Raw genomic sequence first — 18451 nt, 5'->3', positions numbered from 1 at the left:
CAGATAGAATGCCTGCAACTTATGTTTGTTTTCCATTAGCACCTCTAGGGTGACACTTGTGGTTATTCAGATATCTTTCCCGACCTTCAGAAGTCAGACTTGCTGAACCTGGTATTCTAGAACACTACAATGAGGATGCAGCCTTCATTCCAAAGCATTTCCCACTGATTACTCTTGATACACATAGCTGCAAACACAAGCTAGCTCTGACCACAGAAACCATCCAAGTAGGATTACAAGAAGCTACATGTTGGCTAATTTACACCCTGAGAAGGTATCTCTCTGTCCTGAAGAGGACAGTGACAGATTTTAAAAGCAGAACAGCCTTTACCCAAGGTTGACTTTTTTCCCCCCTCCTTTCAGTAAAACTTCTTTGGGAAGTTCAGCACGGAGCTGACTTCCTGATTTCCTGTTTAGTGAAAATAACCTTCCCATCTGTATTTACATGAAGTTGGCTATTTATATGCAATGCCATGTTCTAACACAAACAAGATATCAAAAATCAGAAAACAGGTAAAGATGTACTAGAATACAAGCGCAAGGAAAGTTACTACATGAATTCAAACTATGGAAGTAGTTAGGAAAGAAGCTTTCTTAGTTAAACAAGTAAAGACACAGAAGATAAACCCACTAGCTGATAATATCAGCACATAGCTTAGGTACTTTCATTTAAATATAGATTTTAAGAACACGACTTTTCTCAGAGCATGGCTGTGTCTACTGAAGTTTGCTGGCCAGGGAGTAGAGCTGTAAACCATTAATATCAATTTAAGCAGTACAGTGGAAATGCTGCACCTTGGCCGGGCTGTCCAACCTGTCCAACACTATTGTACCATGTGTCTCCCAGACAGACTCAAGTGAAACATCAAATGCCTTTTTTCCTAAGGGCTACACATAATCCAGCTCACTGTATTTAAGCTCATAAAATGCAAGACATTTAACCCATAGATTCAGCCCCCAGATTTTTTTAACTTTATTTCAGCTAAAAAATGCATAAGAACCCTGCTTCCCAATTCTCTGCAAGATCAAACTTTACCTACAAGCACCAGCATAGGGTGGGTTTGGTTTTGGGGTTTTTTTTTGACAAAACAGGTGTAGGAAGTGACACCTGGTTCACCTGGTCTTGTCTGACAAGTTATCTGTCAAGGTATATAACTTAAAAGGTCCAATAGACAAGTAATGATTGAAGAATTGCCACAGAGCAGTGAATAATACTAAGAAGACTACAGTAAGAACTAAAGATATCAATTTTTTTTTCCTTTTCAAATTCAGGACAGCCTAAAATAAGTTGCACTAAGTGAATCTTGTAAAAAATTCACTTAGTGAAATTCATGAAAATAATTCTCCTAAGTTTCACAAAGCCAACCAGTAGGTTCTATTTGATTACTGCTGAACCAACCCACTTAAGAAGCTGAGCTGTTCAGGGGTGTGTTTAAGTGCACATGGAATTGAAAGAGACACAACATACATTTTCAGATTAGTCCAGTAATACTGAATCTGCTTTTTGTTCTGACAGGCTCATGGAACACAGAAGGCAGATCCATTTTATGAATTGAGCCCTGTGCTGTATGGGCAATTTAAAAAGTACTTAAATTAAAAGCCATAAAAAGAACATCTAGTGTAATAAAAACTTTAAGTTGATGATAAAAAGTCCTCTTTAATGCAACAGTAACTAGCTCAGTAACTTCAGTCTATCTCAGCATGGCAGCATGCTCAGAACACCACTTTGAAAATTCAGCCTATCAAGTATTATTTCTCTGCAGGTATCCTCCTTTGTTTTCATAAACTAATCAAATATGGCCAACAATTAAGTTGTTTAAACACATTTACCAGTTCTCAGTAATGAGGGCAATATGAAGGATTACAGCTGACTACAGAATCAAGCATTAAAAAAAAACCCCTCAGACTCAATTAAGAACTGAAATTTTGTTGTCCAGTTTCCCTGTAAGGACCATGTACAGACCATATGCTCCTACAAACAGGTCTGAACAACTTCACAGTATTTCTCAAATAATAGAATTTTTAGAAAAATTCTAATTTTTAGAAAAATAGAAAAAAATGTAGCTAAACTAAAACATCTTAAAGAAATTACTGACATATCTTTAATTTAATAATAAGCAGGTGTTATCATGTGTTCAAGTACCACTTGAAAATTCAACTGTTCACTCAAGTTGTGTGGGCACCTTTCCCAAGCAAGAGTCATCACCTAATCTAGGAGTGTTGAAAGAGGGTGTGGATGGACAATTAACAGGATCAAGCAAAGAATTAGAAAGCATAAGTTATTAGTAATGCATTAAATAAAAAGCTGACTGAAAACAGAGTTAAACAATACACAGACATAATTTTTCCCTTCTGAATGCATCAGCATCTCAGGAATTCCCAGTTCTGTCACTAGGTAAAAAGTACAGTTAGAATATCAGACATCATCCAAATTTTTCAAGCTCTGTCCTCAAAATCACTATGAAGTATTCAGCATATTTCTGACACTCTACAGTGGATAGGAATTCAGGTCAAGATATTCTATGATTAATATATTGCAAATATTTCTACTGAAGAAGGGAAGAAAACTTTCCAGTTTCTCTGCAGGGGAAGAGCTGTGTCCAGAAGTGAACAAGAGCAAGTGCACATTTATGATCAGATGAAAGCTGTATAAAATCCTATGTCAGTTTGAATGATGTCCCAACTTCCTATTTGAAACTACTGACATTACCTTGACATGCAAAAGGAACTTACTCTATTTAAAATGCTTCACTGTATCTCAAGGCAGTGTCAAAGGCATTCTTCTTTGAATCAATCCATGTATTTTGGGGAGTCTGTGGTATATTTTGCTTTCTGGGGGAAAGGGCTATGGGGTGGATAAAACACTGTTTTATATTAACCAAATACCTGGGATTAATACTGTGCATTCATTAACTTTGTGGGAGCCTTTCCTGGACTCAAAGGGCACCTTAAATTAAATCACACTAGAACACTCAATATGAACTGCCAAGTGGAAGAGCTCTGATACACAACCAGGATCATTTCAAACCTTCAAATTCCTTCCAAGTTGAAGCATTACAGAAATAAGCACATTTTACACCACTGGGGAAGCAATAATGCTGATTAATCTAATACATGGTTTATTAGTAAAAAGAATTAATAAGGATTTGTAGCTCAGTTTCAGCAATTTTAATTGTCCTTTTAAGTTAGTATTTCAGCATTGAAGAGTGTGGCTGGTTCAGTCTAGTTCATTGCATTTACCATAAGTTGTATTTCATATTGCCAAACAACAAAGATTTTGAAAAAATTTCTATTCTGAGCAGTATATTGTGTGGCATCTAACTTTCAGATGAAAGTTAAACAGAGAAGGTTTCTCAGTGACAGCACATTATACATTCATTTGTAGTATTGCTAAATCTGGTACAAAAAAAGGTAGCTTTGGTACATTTCAGTATCTATTTCATTATTTAACTATTAGCTCATCATTAAATGGCCCCTTTCATTTGGTATAAATATGCAATATTTCAATTGTGGCTTTATTTTTTCCTTTTTCAACAGAAGGGTACTATTAGATACAGTTCTTAGATCTAAACAGCCCACTGAAAAGGACAGATGCTACTTACACAATCCTAAAATACTGGTAGATGCCAGCTATTTTCTGGACAATGAAACTAAGTCTGATGAATGCTTATCTGGCATATGTCAGCACTGCCACTGAAAAGGCTGGTACTGCATCCTCCCTCTCACCACTGCTGCTTAGTTCTGCACTCCTCCTTAAAGCAAATTTGCCTCTACACTGAACAGAAGAACCAATTAACCTCAATTAAAAAAAAGCAGCCAAACCACTTTCCCTTCTTGACTGGCCACGTGAACAGCAGGTGCTTCCTTTGGCACACACCAAAAGATGAAGTTTAGAAGTGGTCACAGAGACACAGCCTGAGAACCACTGTGGCCCAGCTTCACTTGCTGCTGCCAGCAGAGAACAGCAGTAAATATTAGGACAGCTTTTCCATTGTTTCCTGGCTACAAAACACAGCCATTTCATCAGAATCCAAATCAAAAGACAAGACTGTCATTTTAGTCCTCATAAGCAGAAGCTATTTACTATATTTATTAAGGGGATGCAAGTTGGACAGCTGTGTGCCAATAAACCACTACACCTGGACAAATCCAAATGGACCATTTGGTAAAAGGCCATTAAAAAAGATCAGGTAGAAGTTTTCAGAATCTCAACTCTCATGTTGACTGAATGCCTTTAAGTTTCACCATCTGTTTTTAAATGCCACAGCACTTTAAAAGTCCACAGCCTATCTCTACATCATTCAAGTGTTCTGCAAAAGCTTTATTTCATTTCCTACCTTCACACAAAGTAACTCGACTACTTGATAGAAAGGTTTTACTTTTGTCCTTGGCAGTGATGACATAAATCACTTAGTTACTCACAATAAACCAGCTGCAACTGCAAAAAGCCAATCCTATTTATACAGCTTCTCGAACTGCTACATACCTTCAAAGCAAATAAACAGACTCTGGGAAGTAATACCAATTCACTTGATCCTTCCTAATTCATATTTAAAGCAAAATGAAAATATTTTTTAAGAACACATCCAAATTGATAAAGAGGAACTTTGGACTAAATTTACATCCTGTCAACTACCCTCTCTTTGGCAGGAAGTGTTAGATGTGCCACAGGAAACTACCCAAATCCTAGATTATGGACTGGTTTGACCTTACAGTCAGTTTCCAATCAGCCTCCTCAGTTAATGATGGATTTGTGCCTCAGACCATAGGGATTTATGATCAACTCCACATATAAACACCAACATTTTTCTTCATGAGTAAGGGTAGCTGTTACCAAAATATTTATAAACCTGACTGACTAAAGTCTAGTCTTCCTTTGTGAAGGAAGAGAGGAAATTTTTTTAGACATTATCCTATGTGCAACTACCATTTTTACAGGATAAAGATTTTCAACCCACCCTCTCACCACAAAGAGAACTCAGAGGCTAAGCTAGCAGCTCTGTCTTCCAGAAGATTATTATGGGATCTCTACCAATGACAAGATGAACCTGCTCAAATGACCTGAAATGTGGCCTGGTTCCAGCAAGAGTGGTTTCATCCTTCCTCTATCACTCCTTCAAGTAACACTGATTTTTTTTTCCCCAAATAATTTTTAGACAGATTAGTGTCCAGATGCTATTCCTTGCATGGCTTTAACACTGGCAGTGTTAGCACAAGGATGATGCTGGGAATGTGGTTAGGCCTGTTTCACTCTGCAGCAGTGCACACTTCAGTGAGCTTAAATTATCCACCAGCCTGCAGCTTAGAAGTGGCAGCATTAGGCTCAAACTGAACTTCACTGCCTTGAAACCTTGCTGGAGATTTAAAAGTAGCAAGGTTTACACTGTGGGGAGCCTCTGGAGCATTCTACTCTGCAGGCTTGTTTATTAGAACAATTTAAGAGGGAAAACTAGAGACTGCCAGTGAAGTTACAGCAGAGACAGCAGCACTATGACTCTTCTTTAAACAATAAAATTCCTTGGACTAAAAATCACACTTGAAAACAAGGTTTTAAGGACAGGGCTTCAATATCAGGGTTTGGGTTGTAGTTCCACAGCATTTAGAAATACAATCCTAATGCTGGCCTTCCAGGAGCATGCACTGAAATTCAGTCATTACATCAGAAACCTCCAGGAACAACACTTCATTCCCCGAAGAAATGACAAGCTGGCACAAAACCAAAACACTTGCTCAAAAAACAATATCCCAAACAGATTCAGGAGACCCAGGTTTACATTTTCTCTGTTAAACTTCTTTTGTTTTGACATATGGTTAACAATTATTTATCAAGTTCTAAATACTGAATTGTAACTGAACAAGAAAAACAAGGGCATTACACATTCCTGAAATATATTAAGAGAGTGGTGCTGCAAAGGAAGGAGTCACAGAAACTAAGATACACAAATATTATAACTTTCTTCCTGTTATCCTGGGTTATACAAAAAGCAGGCAATTCCAAATTGCAGTGAGATCTTCCTAAGTGAAAACCTACAAATTATACTTCAGATGGTCACACTGAATATCTAACTTTAGTACTGGATCCTACACGTTAAATGCAAGGCAAAGCATGTCTTGGAACAGTAACCATCCTTCCTCATGTCAAATAATTTCTAAATTTCACAATAGCACAAAAAATCAGATAACACCAGTACACACAAAACAGAACATTTTTGGCCTGTTTTGTAGCTTCAAAAGCAATTTGAAATGTTACTTTTTCTCAATTACATTTTCTCAGGCAGTTTGGCACAATTCTTGGGAAAAAAAATAAGAAAAAAACAATTATATATGCAATACAAAACTGCATTATAAACTCAGAATCAATTACCATTCTGTTTCAAGTATGATTCCATTATTTAAGCTTCAAGTGTATTAATAGTTACTATCAGATGTTTGAAGAAGTGCTTGCAAGTAACAATTTCATACCTAGACTGGACATGAGAGAAAATACTTCATAGAAACTGCAAACAGTGCAATGTGGTGTATTCCAGCTAATGTTATTTTGGTGGTTGTATTTCACCCTTTCCATTTCACTAGAATCAAAACACATGAATAAAATATTTAGAGCAAACACCTTTTAAGATATCACTAACCTTCCATGAGCATGGAAATCCAGGCGCAAGAACTGCTCTTCGTGTGACACTGCTCTTTTGGCACGCTGGTGTTTTTGGTGTAACAAATCCACGTCGTAGGACAGTCCTTCATAGTGTCTAATGTACTTATTCAGAGGATTTCCATACTGGCCTGAAAAACAGAGATAACAAGGTTCTAACCCTACTACCAGGCATGGCAGACCTGTAATGCAAAGCAGCTGGTAACAAGGACCCAAATTCCACATTATATCCATTTTAACTTATTTTTCTCATTTGTACACATCAGATTCATTCTACTCTAGTCCCACAGACAGGACACAAAATCTGCAGCTAAAAGTGCATCAGATGGGCCTTTCAAAGCATCTTCTACTTGAATTTCAACACAAGTATAGTTCATTTACTCTAAAACTACTCCACCATGCAAACTACATCACTGTCAACAGGAATGCTTGAGAGATGTTTTAGAAAAGCGCTCCTGACTCAAAATAAGACGTGCAACAGCTGAATATCACTCTTCAGGTTCCCAGAAATTGTGCTTCCAACTTCACTCTGCAGTCATGAACCACACTATCTGCTCAGAATGTTTGTATTCTACATGTGAAATATCCAGGGAAATTAAGAGCAAATCATGACACCTAGCAACACATTTTTTATCACATGGAATGTTCTACCACATGGAAAAGTTTTATTAAAATGTATCTCCAGAGATGTAGATTCAGTTCAGTCTATTTTGCACAATTCCTTCTAGGGTAATATTTATGCCTTAAGTTAAAGTGAGTTCATGGCAGAAAATGGCAAAGATTTTTACCCTCCTATCCTGCTGGAAGAAGAGACACTAATCACTAAAAGAACCCCAAAATACAACTTGTGGAGAAAACCAGAAGAACTCTGAATTATTCAAGAAGAAACATTCATATTTTCAAAAGCATTGCTTACATGTAGCAGCCATGTGCACAAGATGATATTGCTGTATCTGTTTAAAATGCAATTAATGCTATACTGCAGAGAAATCCCATTCAAATTTACTCACAGTACTGTAGGCTTCTGCAAATGTTGACTCTTCATTGTTAACTGCAAATACAGTCCAATAACAGAACTTCATTCTAATTTCCTCTCAATCTTAAGTCTCAAAATAAATGTCCATTCTCACTCAGCTTTCCAAAAAGGAAAGCATCTTAGGCACCTTAAAATGTTTAAAATGTGTGGTTCAAGAAAGTCTACATTATTTCTAATCCCAGTAAGACACAGGATCATTACAAAGTTACAGCAACTAGCAGTTTTGAGGACGCAGAATGTTGTCTGTGTTTGTTGTTTCTCTCATCATTTCCAACATACTCCCTCCAAAATTAACCACAACACCTCCTATAACCCAAGAACTTCTATGTACCAAATCAAATTGGCCTGAGATCATGCACAATATATACATGTGCCTGACTACAGATACATGCTTTCCAATTCCAGGTGTATCACCCAGAAGTGCCAACATTTTACCAAGACAGAGTTCAAAATTAATTGATAGAGGCTAAAACTTCAAAGTTTTAATTGTTAAATGAACCTGAATCTAGACTAATATATTAAAAACTTGCTTTAAGAGCTTGATCAAAACTACAGAGTAAGTGCACTGGAGAATGTGTACACTCCTGTGCTTCAGAATCATCTTTAAATTTTCTCTGGTAGGAAGCTTGTAATAATGCACTCCTTAAAATGTTACAGACCGTTTTTCTTCTCAGTATTGCAAGACACTTTGAACAGTTTCAGACACCCAGAAAAAAAATTTTGAAGTGTGACAACTTACTGAAGACCCAATAACACTTGGCACTCGATCCAGGTCTCATGACCACGTGAAAAGATGAGAGACAGCGTTTAACTGAGTCACAAAGAATAGATTTTAAGTGCTAACTACTGTGACAAGACAGCAAAAGACTACTGACATTAGAAGTTTTATAACTGTTCTCTCTGCTAAGGAAAAGCAGAGGGTTTTAAGCAAAGCTTTTTCTTCTTAACAACAACAACAAAAAATTAATACACTTGGTATGATCACACAGGGAAACAACACTTTCTTTTCCCTTTCTCCAAAACTTAAAGAACTCCTTATGTTTTAAGTACTCTCATAGCAAACACTTAACACAAACACTCCTGCTGCTCTCTTCTTGCTTAAGCAGAGCAGCTGCACACCACCTAGAGCATTATGGCTTCTCCAAAAAGGGACTTAATGCTTCAAAATTAAGAGTTTCATTTCCAGAAACCTCTATAACATCAACATTGCTAAAGCATTCAAAGTCTGCAACTGATCACACTCTCCTTGTAATCAAACCAGCTACCTAGCAAAAGAGATTATCTTCTTTACAAAGGTAGCTTAATACGTAGCTCAACCATAGTAACACAAGAATCTATAAAGGATTCTGAGGCAAAAGTTCATAAAACTGAGGTACATGAGGCAGGCAGACCTGCCGGCTCCAGTTTCTGTAAGTAGAAGACTGTATCAAAAAGGAAGAAGTCTTTCACAGAATCTGGAAGTGGTACACCCCAAGAAATCATTATGATAGCACACACCAGATCCCAGCCTCTGTTACAAACTACTGCCTTATTTTCTGTAAATGAAATACTAGGGGTTTAGGGTTTTTAACAAAGATTGCCTGACAAAGATCTTTTCAATTAAGGATACAGTCAGGAAGCCCACAGTAAGAAACACTGAACCATGAACACCTAAATGTAGTTTATGGGAACTGCTCTGCAAATTCCATGTGTCATGTTGCCATCAACAAAACAAAACAGTGTGATGCCTTCCAGGCAATCTGGTAGAATAAAACAACATTACACTCCACCTAGACACTAAGCTAGGAGACAGAAACCCTTTAGGATACAGACATCAGAGACTGACAAGGGGATGGCTTTTGAACCTGACAGTATAGTTTTCCAAAGACTTGCTAAACTAGATGTGGCATTTCCTGTGACAAATTCCCTGCAGGAACGAAGCTTTACTCTCACCTGCTTAGAACCAAACACTAGGAAGGACTTAAAACAGAATCCAGCAGAGCATTTAGGCAAATGTCTCAGTGTGCCAGTTCCTGTGAAAGATGTTTTGTGTGTGAGAATATACAACTCTTCAGGGTCCCTAGAGAGCTGTGAAGCATCTACAGTTGTTGTTGCTGTGAACAAACAAATCCCACTGGACAGGTATGGAGTCTGAGACATGTACTCTCACCTCCTAACCAGCCTTGTGCAAAGGCTAAATTGGATCATCCATGTGATTTTAGCTGTAAGCTTCCTGGCACAAGGTGAGGAAACACATGTAACAGTTGTTTGGTGGTATGTGCTCAACGATTCCCTGGTCAGTTATTTCCTCAGAGAAAACCATGACGAGCTTCTTCCCCCAGACAAACCCTTCCCAGTCTGCAGGAGAGAAGCAGCACCTGCAGCAGATGACATGAGCAAGGGAACACTTCAACCACCTGGATATACACAAGTCCACAGGATCAGATGGGATGCATCCAGGAGTGCTGAGGGGGCTGGCTGACACCACCTCAAGGCTTCCATCACCTTTCTAAAAGGTTACTGTTATAGAGGGGAGCTCCTGACAAATGTCGTCCCCATCTTCAAGGAGGAGGGCCTGGAGAATTACAGGCTGGTCAGACTGATCTCAGTGTCTGTGGAGATTCTGGAGGACATTTTTAAGGAAGCTAGCTCCATGCACAAAACAAATGACTAGTAATAAACAGTACTGAAAGGTTACCCATGTAAATATAAATATCTATTAATTTTGTAGACATCGTTATAAAACAGAATAATATTTAACTTCCCATAAGAGGATAAATCAAGCATGCACTGTTATAAAAGATGAAGTTTGCATTAAACCACTCAGATTAAGACTTGCATGACAAATGCAAACAGCTCTAGCACAACTCAAGTTTGTTAGTGGGGTGGAAAAAAGCACAGAATACAACTTGACAGAGTATCAGAAATTGATCAGAAGCCAAGCTAACTCACCAGACAAGTCTTATTACTGCAAGCATCATCACTATTTTGCAGATTTAAAATGCCAGCATGAGATAAACATCTTGTAGAGAATTATGATTGTAATTTCAATTAAGATAATCAAAGCAACTTTTGCTTCAAGTTACTTTCAACATAGAGTTTCTCTATCTTACAAAAAAGCTCCACTTACATGGGACATTAAAGAATGCACACTGCATTCAGATTTAGCAAGGCAGAAATTCTACCATATACCTCCTGACTTGGACTTCTCAGAAGAATTTATTCAGACTGTTGTTTCCAAACTGCCAGCAGAAGGGCAGGCCCTGCTGCCCCTTTACATCCACTCTGCTTCCATTCTTCCCTTGCACTGGCACTAGGTTCAGCTGAAAAAATAGTCTGTCTTTTCTAGTTTTCACCAAAAACTCACTTTTCAAGTGAGTTTTTGGTGAAAGAAAAACATGTAATCAAGAAGCCAAGTCAGGATCATTTCCCTTCACTGAGGCCTCCATTTAGTGCATGGTCAGACAGTATGGCAACACCAGTGCAAGCAGATGTCTGCTTTTTATTGACTCTCTTCCCCTCCACCCTGTGAAAGTCCCAGTTCTTCTTCCCCATCGGGCCTGGGTTTGCTCAATAAAGCAACTCTAGTTACACATCTGGCAGGAACTGATTAATTTTTTTTTTCTTTGGATTGACTTCTCATGCCAGGAGGAGAGGTGGGAGTGCATGGCCAGGGCAGGACCACCAGACAGCAACAACTCAGTACAGCAGCTCTGCCATGCTGCAAAATGAACCTTTGGATCTTTTAAAAGTATAAACAAACTGCAGTCTGAGGCTTTTGGGCAACAGTATTTTAAAGCAATCACCTAAACACCTGATTTTATTTATTTTTAATTACCATAGGCATTTCTGAAACAACCATCTGACAGCTGTCTTGACTAGGCACTGTCTCAGCCATAATGTTTTTATTTCAAACTCCAAATAAATGCTGGAAGCTGAATGCTGCCATATTTATGAAGGTTACTGTTCTTCTCAATTTATAATAAGAACACAACTAAATCACTCAGATGCTGATAGCTTATAAATGCCTTCCCACAACTCCCCCATGTGTCCAGAAAAAAAGCAGAATTTCTCCCATGCTCACTGGGAAATAGGCAGTTCAATATCCAGCAGCACAAGACACTAAGATACAACTTGGAAATCCTAGCAACATAAAAAGAGCATGTTGTACCAGTGACAAGAAACTATTTATCATATATTTGCAATGATATTCAGCACTTCATCAGCCTAGCCAAAGCATGGTCACTCTTGTTAAATCCAAGCTTGTCAGAGACCTCAACAGTTCTCCTTTATGTTTGCTATTGCGCTTTCACTTTTTTTTTTAATGACCCTTAGGTAGAAGGAGAGGTTAAATTAGTTATTTCCACTCCTCTACGAACATCATTATGTATGGATAATTAAGTACTGATTAATATACCTGCATGCATCTTCATCACATGCAACAAAGCATGCTGCAAAAAGCTGCCAATAAGATTACCCAACTTAAGCACCACTTCACACACATCAAAATTCATGACAGCAGCAGTGAGTGAAGAGATGCCTTAAGCCAAGCAATTCCAGGGGTGTTGGGAAAACGCTGGGATTCACTTTTAAAAAAAGAATTCTTAAAACACAAGGTACATATACCGTATCTCAAGTAGACACCAGACACCAGAAACTAAATTCTAGCTTTCCCTAATTACTAACAGAAAGAAAACAAAATAAATGGTGTGGCTCTTCCTTCTTATACTATTGAAAGAGTATTCAAGCTGACCTGCTGGACCACTGTTTTATGAAGGCGATATTTATGCAGTGGCAGCAAAGAAAGCAGAAGAAAACAGCAGAAGTGATCTAAAACCGGATCCTGATCAAGAATGTTTCTGGGTCTTTTAGGCCAAACTTCTGATAATGTGTCTGCTTCAACCACAAAGACATAACCTACCAAAAGCTATGAAGCAGCCCAAGACAGACTCTGCAGTACATTTCACAGTGCAGCAGCACTACTCAGACTGCTTTTGATTGCATTCCCCTCATATAATTTTAAGAACAACATAAACGACAACTTAAAATATTTTTTTTAAGAAAACTAAGAGATTTTACTAAACCTTTTCAAATAAACCATCCAAATTAGGCTGCACCATTTCTCAGAAGTCGATTTTATGGTTCATGCTTAGCTGTGAGCTAATGTTACAGTTGGTTCTGTTAATCTATGCCTTTATATCTGAAGACCATTACAATAGAGTATGTAGAGTGCCTGCACAGTACACGGGCACAAGGCCTTGTGTAATTCTGAAAGAGTTCAAACTCGGGTATCCCCTAAAAATACACCAATCTTAGACCAAACATACAAACCCCTGATCATTTTTAAAGTGCAGATTAATGAAATTTTCAAAATCATTACTATTTAATACCTATGTGGCTTAAAACCAGACAACTTTACAGATAAATGAAACTTAGCTTCAAGATCTGTGTATGATTAATGAGACCAGATGCACTGCACATAAATGAAATGCAAATTGTTGGGTTCTTATCAGTCCTTTCCAGTTTGCACTGCTCTCACAGCAACTTCTTTAAGAATCATGAACTTGCCCTTTCCACGCAGATATTAATGCCTGCCTAGAAGGAAAAATACACAAACGAAGAACCCTATTTTTCAACAAATAAAAATATTTGCAGTATATAAGAAACTCTAGAAATGAGAACACAGGTAAAATAGACCTTCCTAAACTTATAAGTCTATTTTTAATTTAACACAGAACTATGGCAAATCTTTTGTAATTACATTCAGACTTTTACAAAAAATGTTCTACTGGATATTTTAGAGATGTGTATTGGCACTATCACTAGATGTCTGTGCAGCATTTAAAGATTTACCTGCACTGCTACACACCAAACACATGCACTTCTACCAACTAATAGTGAAGTGTGCTTCCTACTGCCTAGAAATGTTGAAGGTGCCCATTCTTCTCTCAAAGAAAAAAATTAACAGGAATTTTTGAAATACATTTCATGAACTTTTGTCTATATATCCAGAGGACTGCACCTCACATTTTTACTACGATTTTTAAGGCACAACTGCCTTCCTGGAATTAAACAGTGAAAACAACCCTCACAACTGGTTAATTAATTATTTTGAGTTAGTTCTGTGCCAGCACCTTTGAGTTTGGAAAACAAGGACGCCCTGAAAGCATGCCAACAATTAAGTCTGAAATATCTTGACAGCTTACAAAAATTTACGAAGAAAAACCTAAATTCTTTGGTGCATCCCACTCCTAATCATATAAATAACAGGATGGCTTCTGACCATGCAAATCACCCTGCTTTTTTTTCTTACGGCTTAGCCACAAGTACAAGCGACTGAAGTTTCCACACTTTGATGGTACTTTTTGAGAATGTGTGGAAGACCAGCATTTAGGTCTAGCTTCTTTGTTAATAAACCTACATATTGATGCACACAGAGGCAGAGCCCAGATAAATCAGAGAGGTGCCAAATGAAACAGAGGAAACAAGTCTTTATCAGTTGTTCCACCCACAGTTCTCCAGAAACACCCTCCCAAGTCCACCCTTTCCGAAACTCTCTCTGTACAAAGTCGAAACTATTTTCCCTGCCATAATTTGCCCAATTAAACATGACCAGTCGCAGGGGAGAAACTGCCCAGTTCCTAATGCCGAGAAACAATTCCTAACGGGAGCCGATACAGTTACGCGTCCTCATAAACACAAGGGAGTTTTGCCCCCGCCTGGGAGAGCGGAGACCCTCCTGGAAGTCACGGTCACACTTCGGGAAGAACCCGGGCTCCTCTTTTATTTCCTTAAGCTGAACTTTCCGCCTGCCCGTCCTTCCCGGTTTCGGGGAGAGAGAAGCGGCCGCGAGGGCAGGGAGCCGGGAAGCGGCCAACGGGACCGGGCGGGAAGTCCTGAGGGACGGAAGCGGAGCCGGGAGGGGAAAACAAACACAGCCGAGCGCGGAGAGAAGGACCCGATGGGGAAGAAGAGCGGAGAACAAGTGACCCGGTCCTCGGCGGGGAAAGTCCCGGGCAAGGCGTGGGGGCGCCAGGCCGGCCCCGGGCGGCGGGGGAGAGGCCCGGGAGGGGTGAAGCGGCGGGCGGAACGGGGAGCCCGGTTGGCGGCCCAGCCGCGGCCCTGGCGCCGGGGCGCCCCGGAGAGCGGGGCCCGCCGCCCCCGGCCCCGAAGGGAGAGAGAGAGAGAGAAAGAGGGAAGAAGGAGGGAGAGCGGAAGGGAGACGGCCCCAAACCAGGGCCCCGGGAGGCCGGGCGGCTCCTCACCTCCAGCGCCCGCCGCGCAGGAGCACAGCAGGATTATCGTCCCCGCCAGATCCATCTCCACCGGGCGCAGGCCCCGCCGCCGCCGCCGCCGCCGCCTACCCACGGCACATCCGCCCCAGACCAGCGCCGGGCGGGATGGGGAGGGGCGAGCTGGGCGCCTCCCTCCGCTTTGTCCCCCGCCGCTCCAGAGGACTGTTCCCGCCCACAGAACGGCCGCGGATCGCCCGGGATCGACGGCTCTCCCGGCAGCGCTGCCCCCCCTCCCTCCGCTCCGCGCGCCGCCGCTCCCTCCGCCCGCGCGCGCGCCAGACGCCGCCGGCGGGGCGGGGCCGCGGGACACGCCCAGAACGTGCGGAACGCCCCGCCCCGCCTCACGCGGAAGGGGGCGGAGCACGGCGGAAGGGGCGGAGCCCTATGAACACGCCTTGGGGCGGGGCCGCACGGGGGCGGGGCCTCTCCCGCCGCTTCCGGGGCCGGCGCTCCGGAGCCTTTTCCGCACCGGAGTACGGACGGAGCGCACGGGTTGCTGTCCTTTGCTCCCCTCACCGGGTACATGGCTTTTCCTTGCAAAGAACTAATTTACTTTTGGAGTTTTGCTCTGGTTTTCTTCATCCCCTTACCAGATACGCATTTTTTCCTTGCACAAACTAATTTACATACTTTCAGAGTTTTATTTTACGTCACCGACTTCTCCTGATGCTCTGCATGTTTGAAGTGGCGCAGACTCCCCACTGAACAGGGACTTGTCATTCTGAGACTGTCTTGAACAACTTCACAATTCAAGGGTACAGGAAAATCCTCCCGTAGAAATACAAGTGTGAGCAAAATGTTTCCTCTTGTTTGTCCTTATGCTGATTCTTCTATCAACTGTGCCATCTCAAAGGATTAGTTTTTATATTAGAGTTTGCGCTAAGTTTCTCAGTTTATGCTTTTGTTCTTTTCCATTCCTATGGTCCTGTCAGAATAAAAAACGACTTCCACCTGTCACTGATACAGGTGAGAGAAGGTGTTACAGAAATGCACATAGAATGTAAAATTACAGTTAACATACCTCAGATAAGGCTGCAGAAGCTGATGCAAGTATTTACAGACTTCAAATTAGAGAGCTGCTGAGAATACAGTGAGAGGATAAACCCTTATTATCCCAAGACTATTTAAAATGTGATTAAAAGCTGAAGATTTCTGTAGGGAGAGGAGAGGTTCATTGTGGTAAAGTCTGAGTAATACACCCACATTAATACTTACAGAATCATAGAATGTTAAGGGGTTGGGATGGATCTTAAGGAGCATTTAGTTCCAGACCCCTGCCACGGACAGGGACGACTCCCACTAGACCAGGTTGCCCAAGACCTTATCCAGCCTGGACTTGAACGCTTCTAGGGATGGGGCATCTGCAGCCTCTCTATGCAACCTCTGCCAGTGCCTCACCACCCTCACAGTAAAGAAAATTTTCCTAATACCTAACCTAAATTTCCTCTCTTTCTATTAGTATACACAATCAAATTGTTCCAGTTATCTATTATACTGGCCACAGCCGTGTTTTTTATAGTACGACTGTCTAAGAAACCGCAAGGAAAGGCACCGAGCACGCTTGGGAGAGCCGGACTCACCTGTTTCCCGCCCCGCCCCGGGGCCCCCCCGCCCCGGGCCCCGCCGTGACCCGCGGCCGCTCCCCCCCCGCCCGCACGTCCCCGGCGGGGCGGAGCTGGCGCCGCTGCTGTGATGGCGTCGCGGGCGTTGCGGGCGGAGGCGCAGCCGCTGCGGTGCCAATAGAGAGCGGAGCGGCCGGGCCGGGCATGGAGAGCCTGGCGCAGCCCCCGCCGCCCCCGGGCTCGCTGCAGACGGGCGGCGGGGGCGCTGCCAGCCGGCTCCGCCTGGGAGAGGCGGCGGCGGGCGAGGGCGGCTGCAGGGAGGCCGAGGAGGACGGCGGGCGGCGCAGCCCTTCCCCTCCGCCGGCCCCCGCTCCCGCCGCGGCCCCTCAGACCGCGTCCCCCTCCCGGGCCGCGGAAGGTGCTGCGGCGGCGGAAGGCGCGGGGCTGGCGGTGCCGGAGAGTCCCGGAGCAACGCCCGCCTCGGAGAGCGGTCCCGCGGGAGCCGGCTCCGGGAGCAGCGGCGCTCCCAGCCCGCCGGGGGAGGAGTCCCGCAGCCTGGACTCGCTGGAGTCCTTCTCCAACCTGCACTCCTGCTGCCCGAGCAGCTCCGAGCTCAACAGCGACGCCGACGAGGCGGTGGTGGCGGGGGCCTCCTCGGGGGGCCCGGCCCCGGAGCCCGAAGGGGACAGGCCGGCGGCGGGCTCCCAGCTCCTCTCCGCTTCCAAGGAACGCTTCCCGGGCCAGTCGGTCTATCACATCAAGTGGGTCCGCTGGAAGGAGGAGAACACGCCCGTCATCACCCAGAACGAGAACGGCCCCTGCCCGTTGCTGGCCATCATGAACGTGCTGCTCCTGGCCTGGAAGGTACCGGGCGGGCGGGCGCCATGGCGGGGCCGGGCGGGCGGTGCCGCTCGGGCGGCTCGTGTGGCGCCGGCTGCGTTCGGGCTCCCGAGCCAGCGCGGCGTGGGGGCACCGCGGGAAGTTTGTGCTGTGTCGGACAAGGACGTTGTCGAGAACGCTGGAGAGGAACTTCTGACAAGGACATGTGGCGATAGGACAAGGGGGAATGGCTTTAAACTAGCAGAGGGCAAGTTTAGATACGAGGAAAAAATTCTTCCCCGTGAGGGTGATGAGGCACTGGCGCGGGTTGCCCAGGGAATCTGTGGATGCCCCATTCCTACCAGTGTCCAAGGCCAGGCCTGTTGGCTCTCTGGGCGACGTGGTTTAGTAAAAGGTGTCCCTACCCATGGCACAGGGTCTGGAACCTGATGGTCTTTCAGGACTCTTTCAACCCAAACCATTCTCCAGATTCTTTCAGTAAATATTTCAGTCTTATTTCTGCTGTTAAGCACATGTCTCACATATAGAACTTGGAAAACAAATACTGCCATGCAGTATGTTGCCAATATACTACTTAGATGCTGCTGTCCTATATAGACTTCGTTGTCCTAAAACAGAAATAAAATATCTCGATGATGTTTACTAACTTGAACAATATATAGCATATAATAGTTTACTGATGTGTGCAGGTTTCTAGTAAGTAAAGATTACTATTTATAGCACTGAGCACATAAGTGATATTTTTGGGAAACAGGTTAATTTCATATAATAAAGTGTATGTAGAGCTGTATGAAATGCAGAATTGAACAAAATACAGATTTGCCTGAGTAATAAGGACACATTCACAGTTATGCAGTATAGATTGTATTTAAATTAATGAATAAATCAGGTAGTGATCAAGTGCAGCTTTGAGACCTGGAAGTTCTTGTTCTCTGTAGCCATTGTGGATGTGGACTTCCCGTAGTTTTAAAATAATTTTTTCCCCAGTCTTTTAAGTAATTAAAATCTAAGCCATAATGTAGTTATTAACATGTCTATGTGAAAGGAGTATCTTTTGGAGGAAAGCTCTAAGGTTGTGTGCATTGCAAAA

At 42.5% G+C, this 18451-nt stretch overlaps 2 protein-coding genes across 2 annotated transcripts in view; one reads left to right on the top strand and one right to left on the bottom strand.

Moving 5' to 3' along the window:
• The window catches only part of ADAM10 (ADAM metallopeptidase domain 10), a 42392-nt gene extending 27228 nt beyond the window's left edge, over positions 1-15164 (bottom strand). The window contains exons 1-2 of the mRNA XM_059858252.1: positions 14930-15164; positions 6630-6780 (exon numbers count right to left, since the gene is read on the bottom strand). Of these exons, the coding sequence (XP_059714235.1) occupies positions 6630-6780; positions 14930-14984 (206 nt within the window). The 5' untranslated portion in view covers positions 14985-15164. The remainder of the gene's footprint in view (positions 1-6629; positions 6781-14929) is intronic.
• A 1477-nt stretch (positions 15165-16641) lies between these two features.
• Positions 16642-18451, top strand: part of MINDY2 (MINDY lysine 48 deubiquitinase 2) — a 32698-nt gene continuing 30888 nt past the window's right edge. The window contains exon 1 of the mRNA XM_059858247.1: positions 16642-17385. Within this exon, the coding sequence (XP_059714230.1) occupies positions 16726-17385 (660 nt within the window). The 5' untranslated portion in view covers positions 16642-16725. The remainder of the gene's footprint in view (positions 17386-18451) is intronic.

Source organism: Haemorhous mexicanus, chromosome 13 (genome assembly GCF_027477595.1).
Source record: "Haemorhous mexicanus isolate bHaeMex1 chromosome 13, bHaeMex1.pri, whole genome shotgun sequence".
NCBI classification, from domain to species: domain Eukaryota; kingdom Metazoa; phylum Chordata; class Aves; order Passeriformes; family Fringillidae; genus Haemorhous; species Haemorhous mexicanus.
The sequence above is the reverse complement of the archived record's forward strand: the minus strand, read 5'-3'. Positions and strand labels throughout refer to the sequence as shown.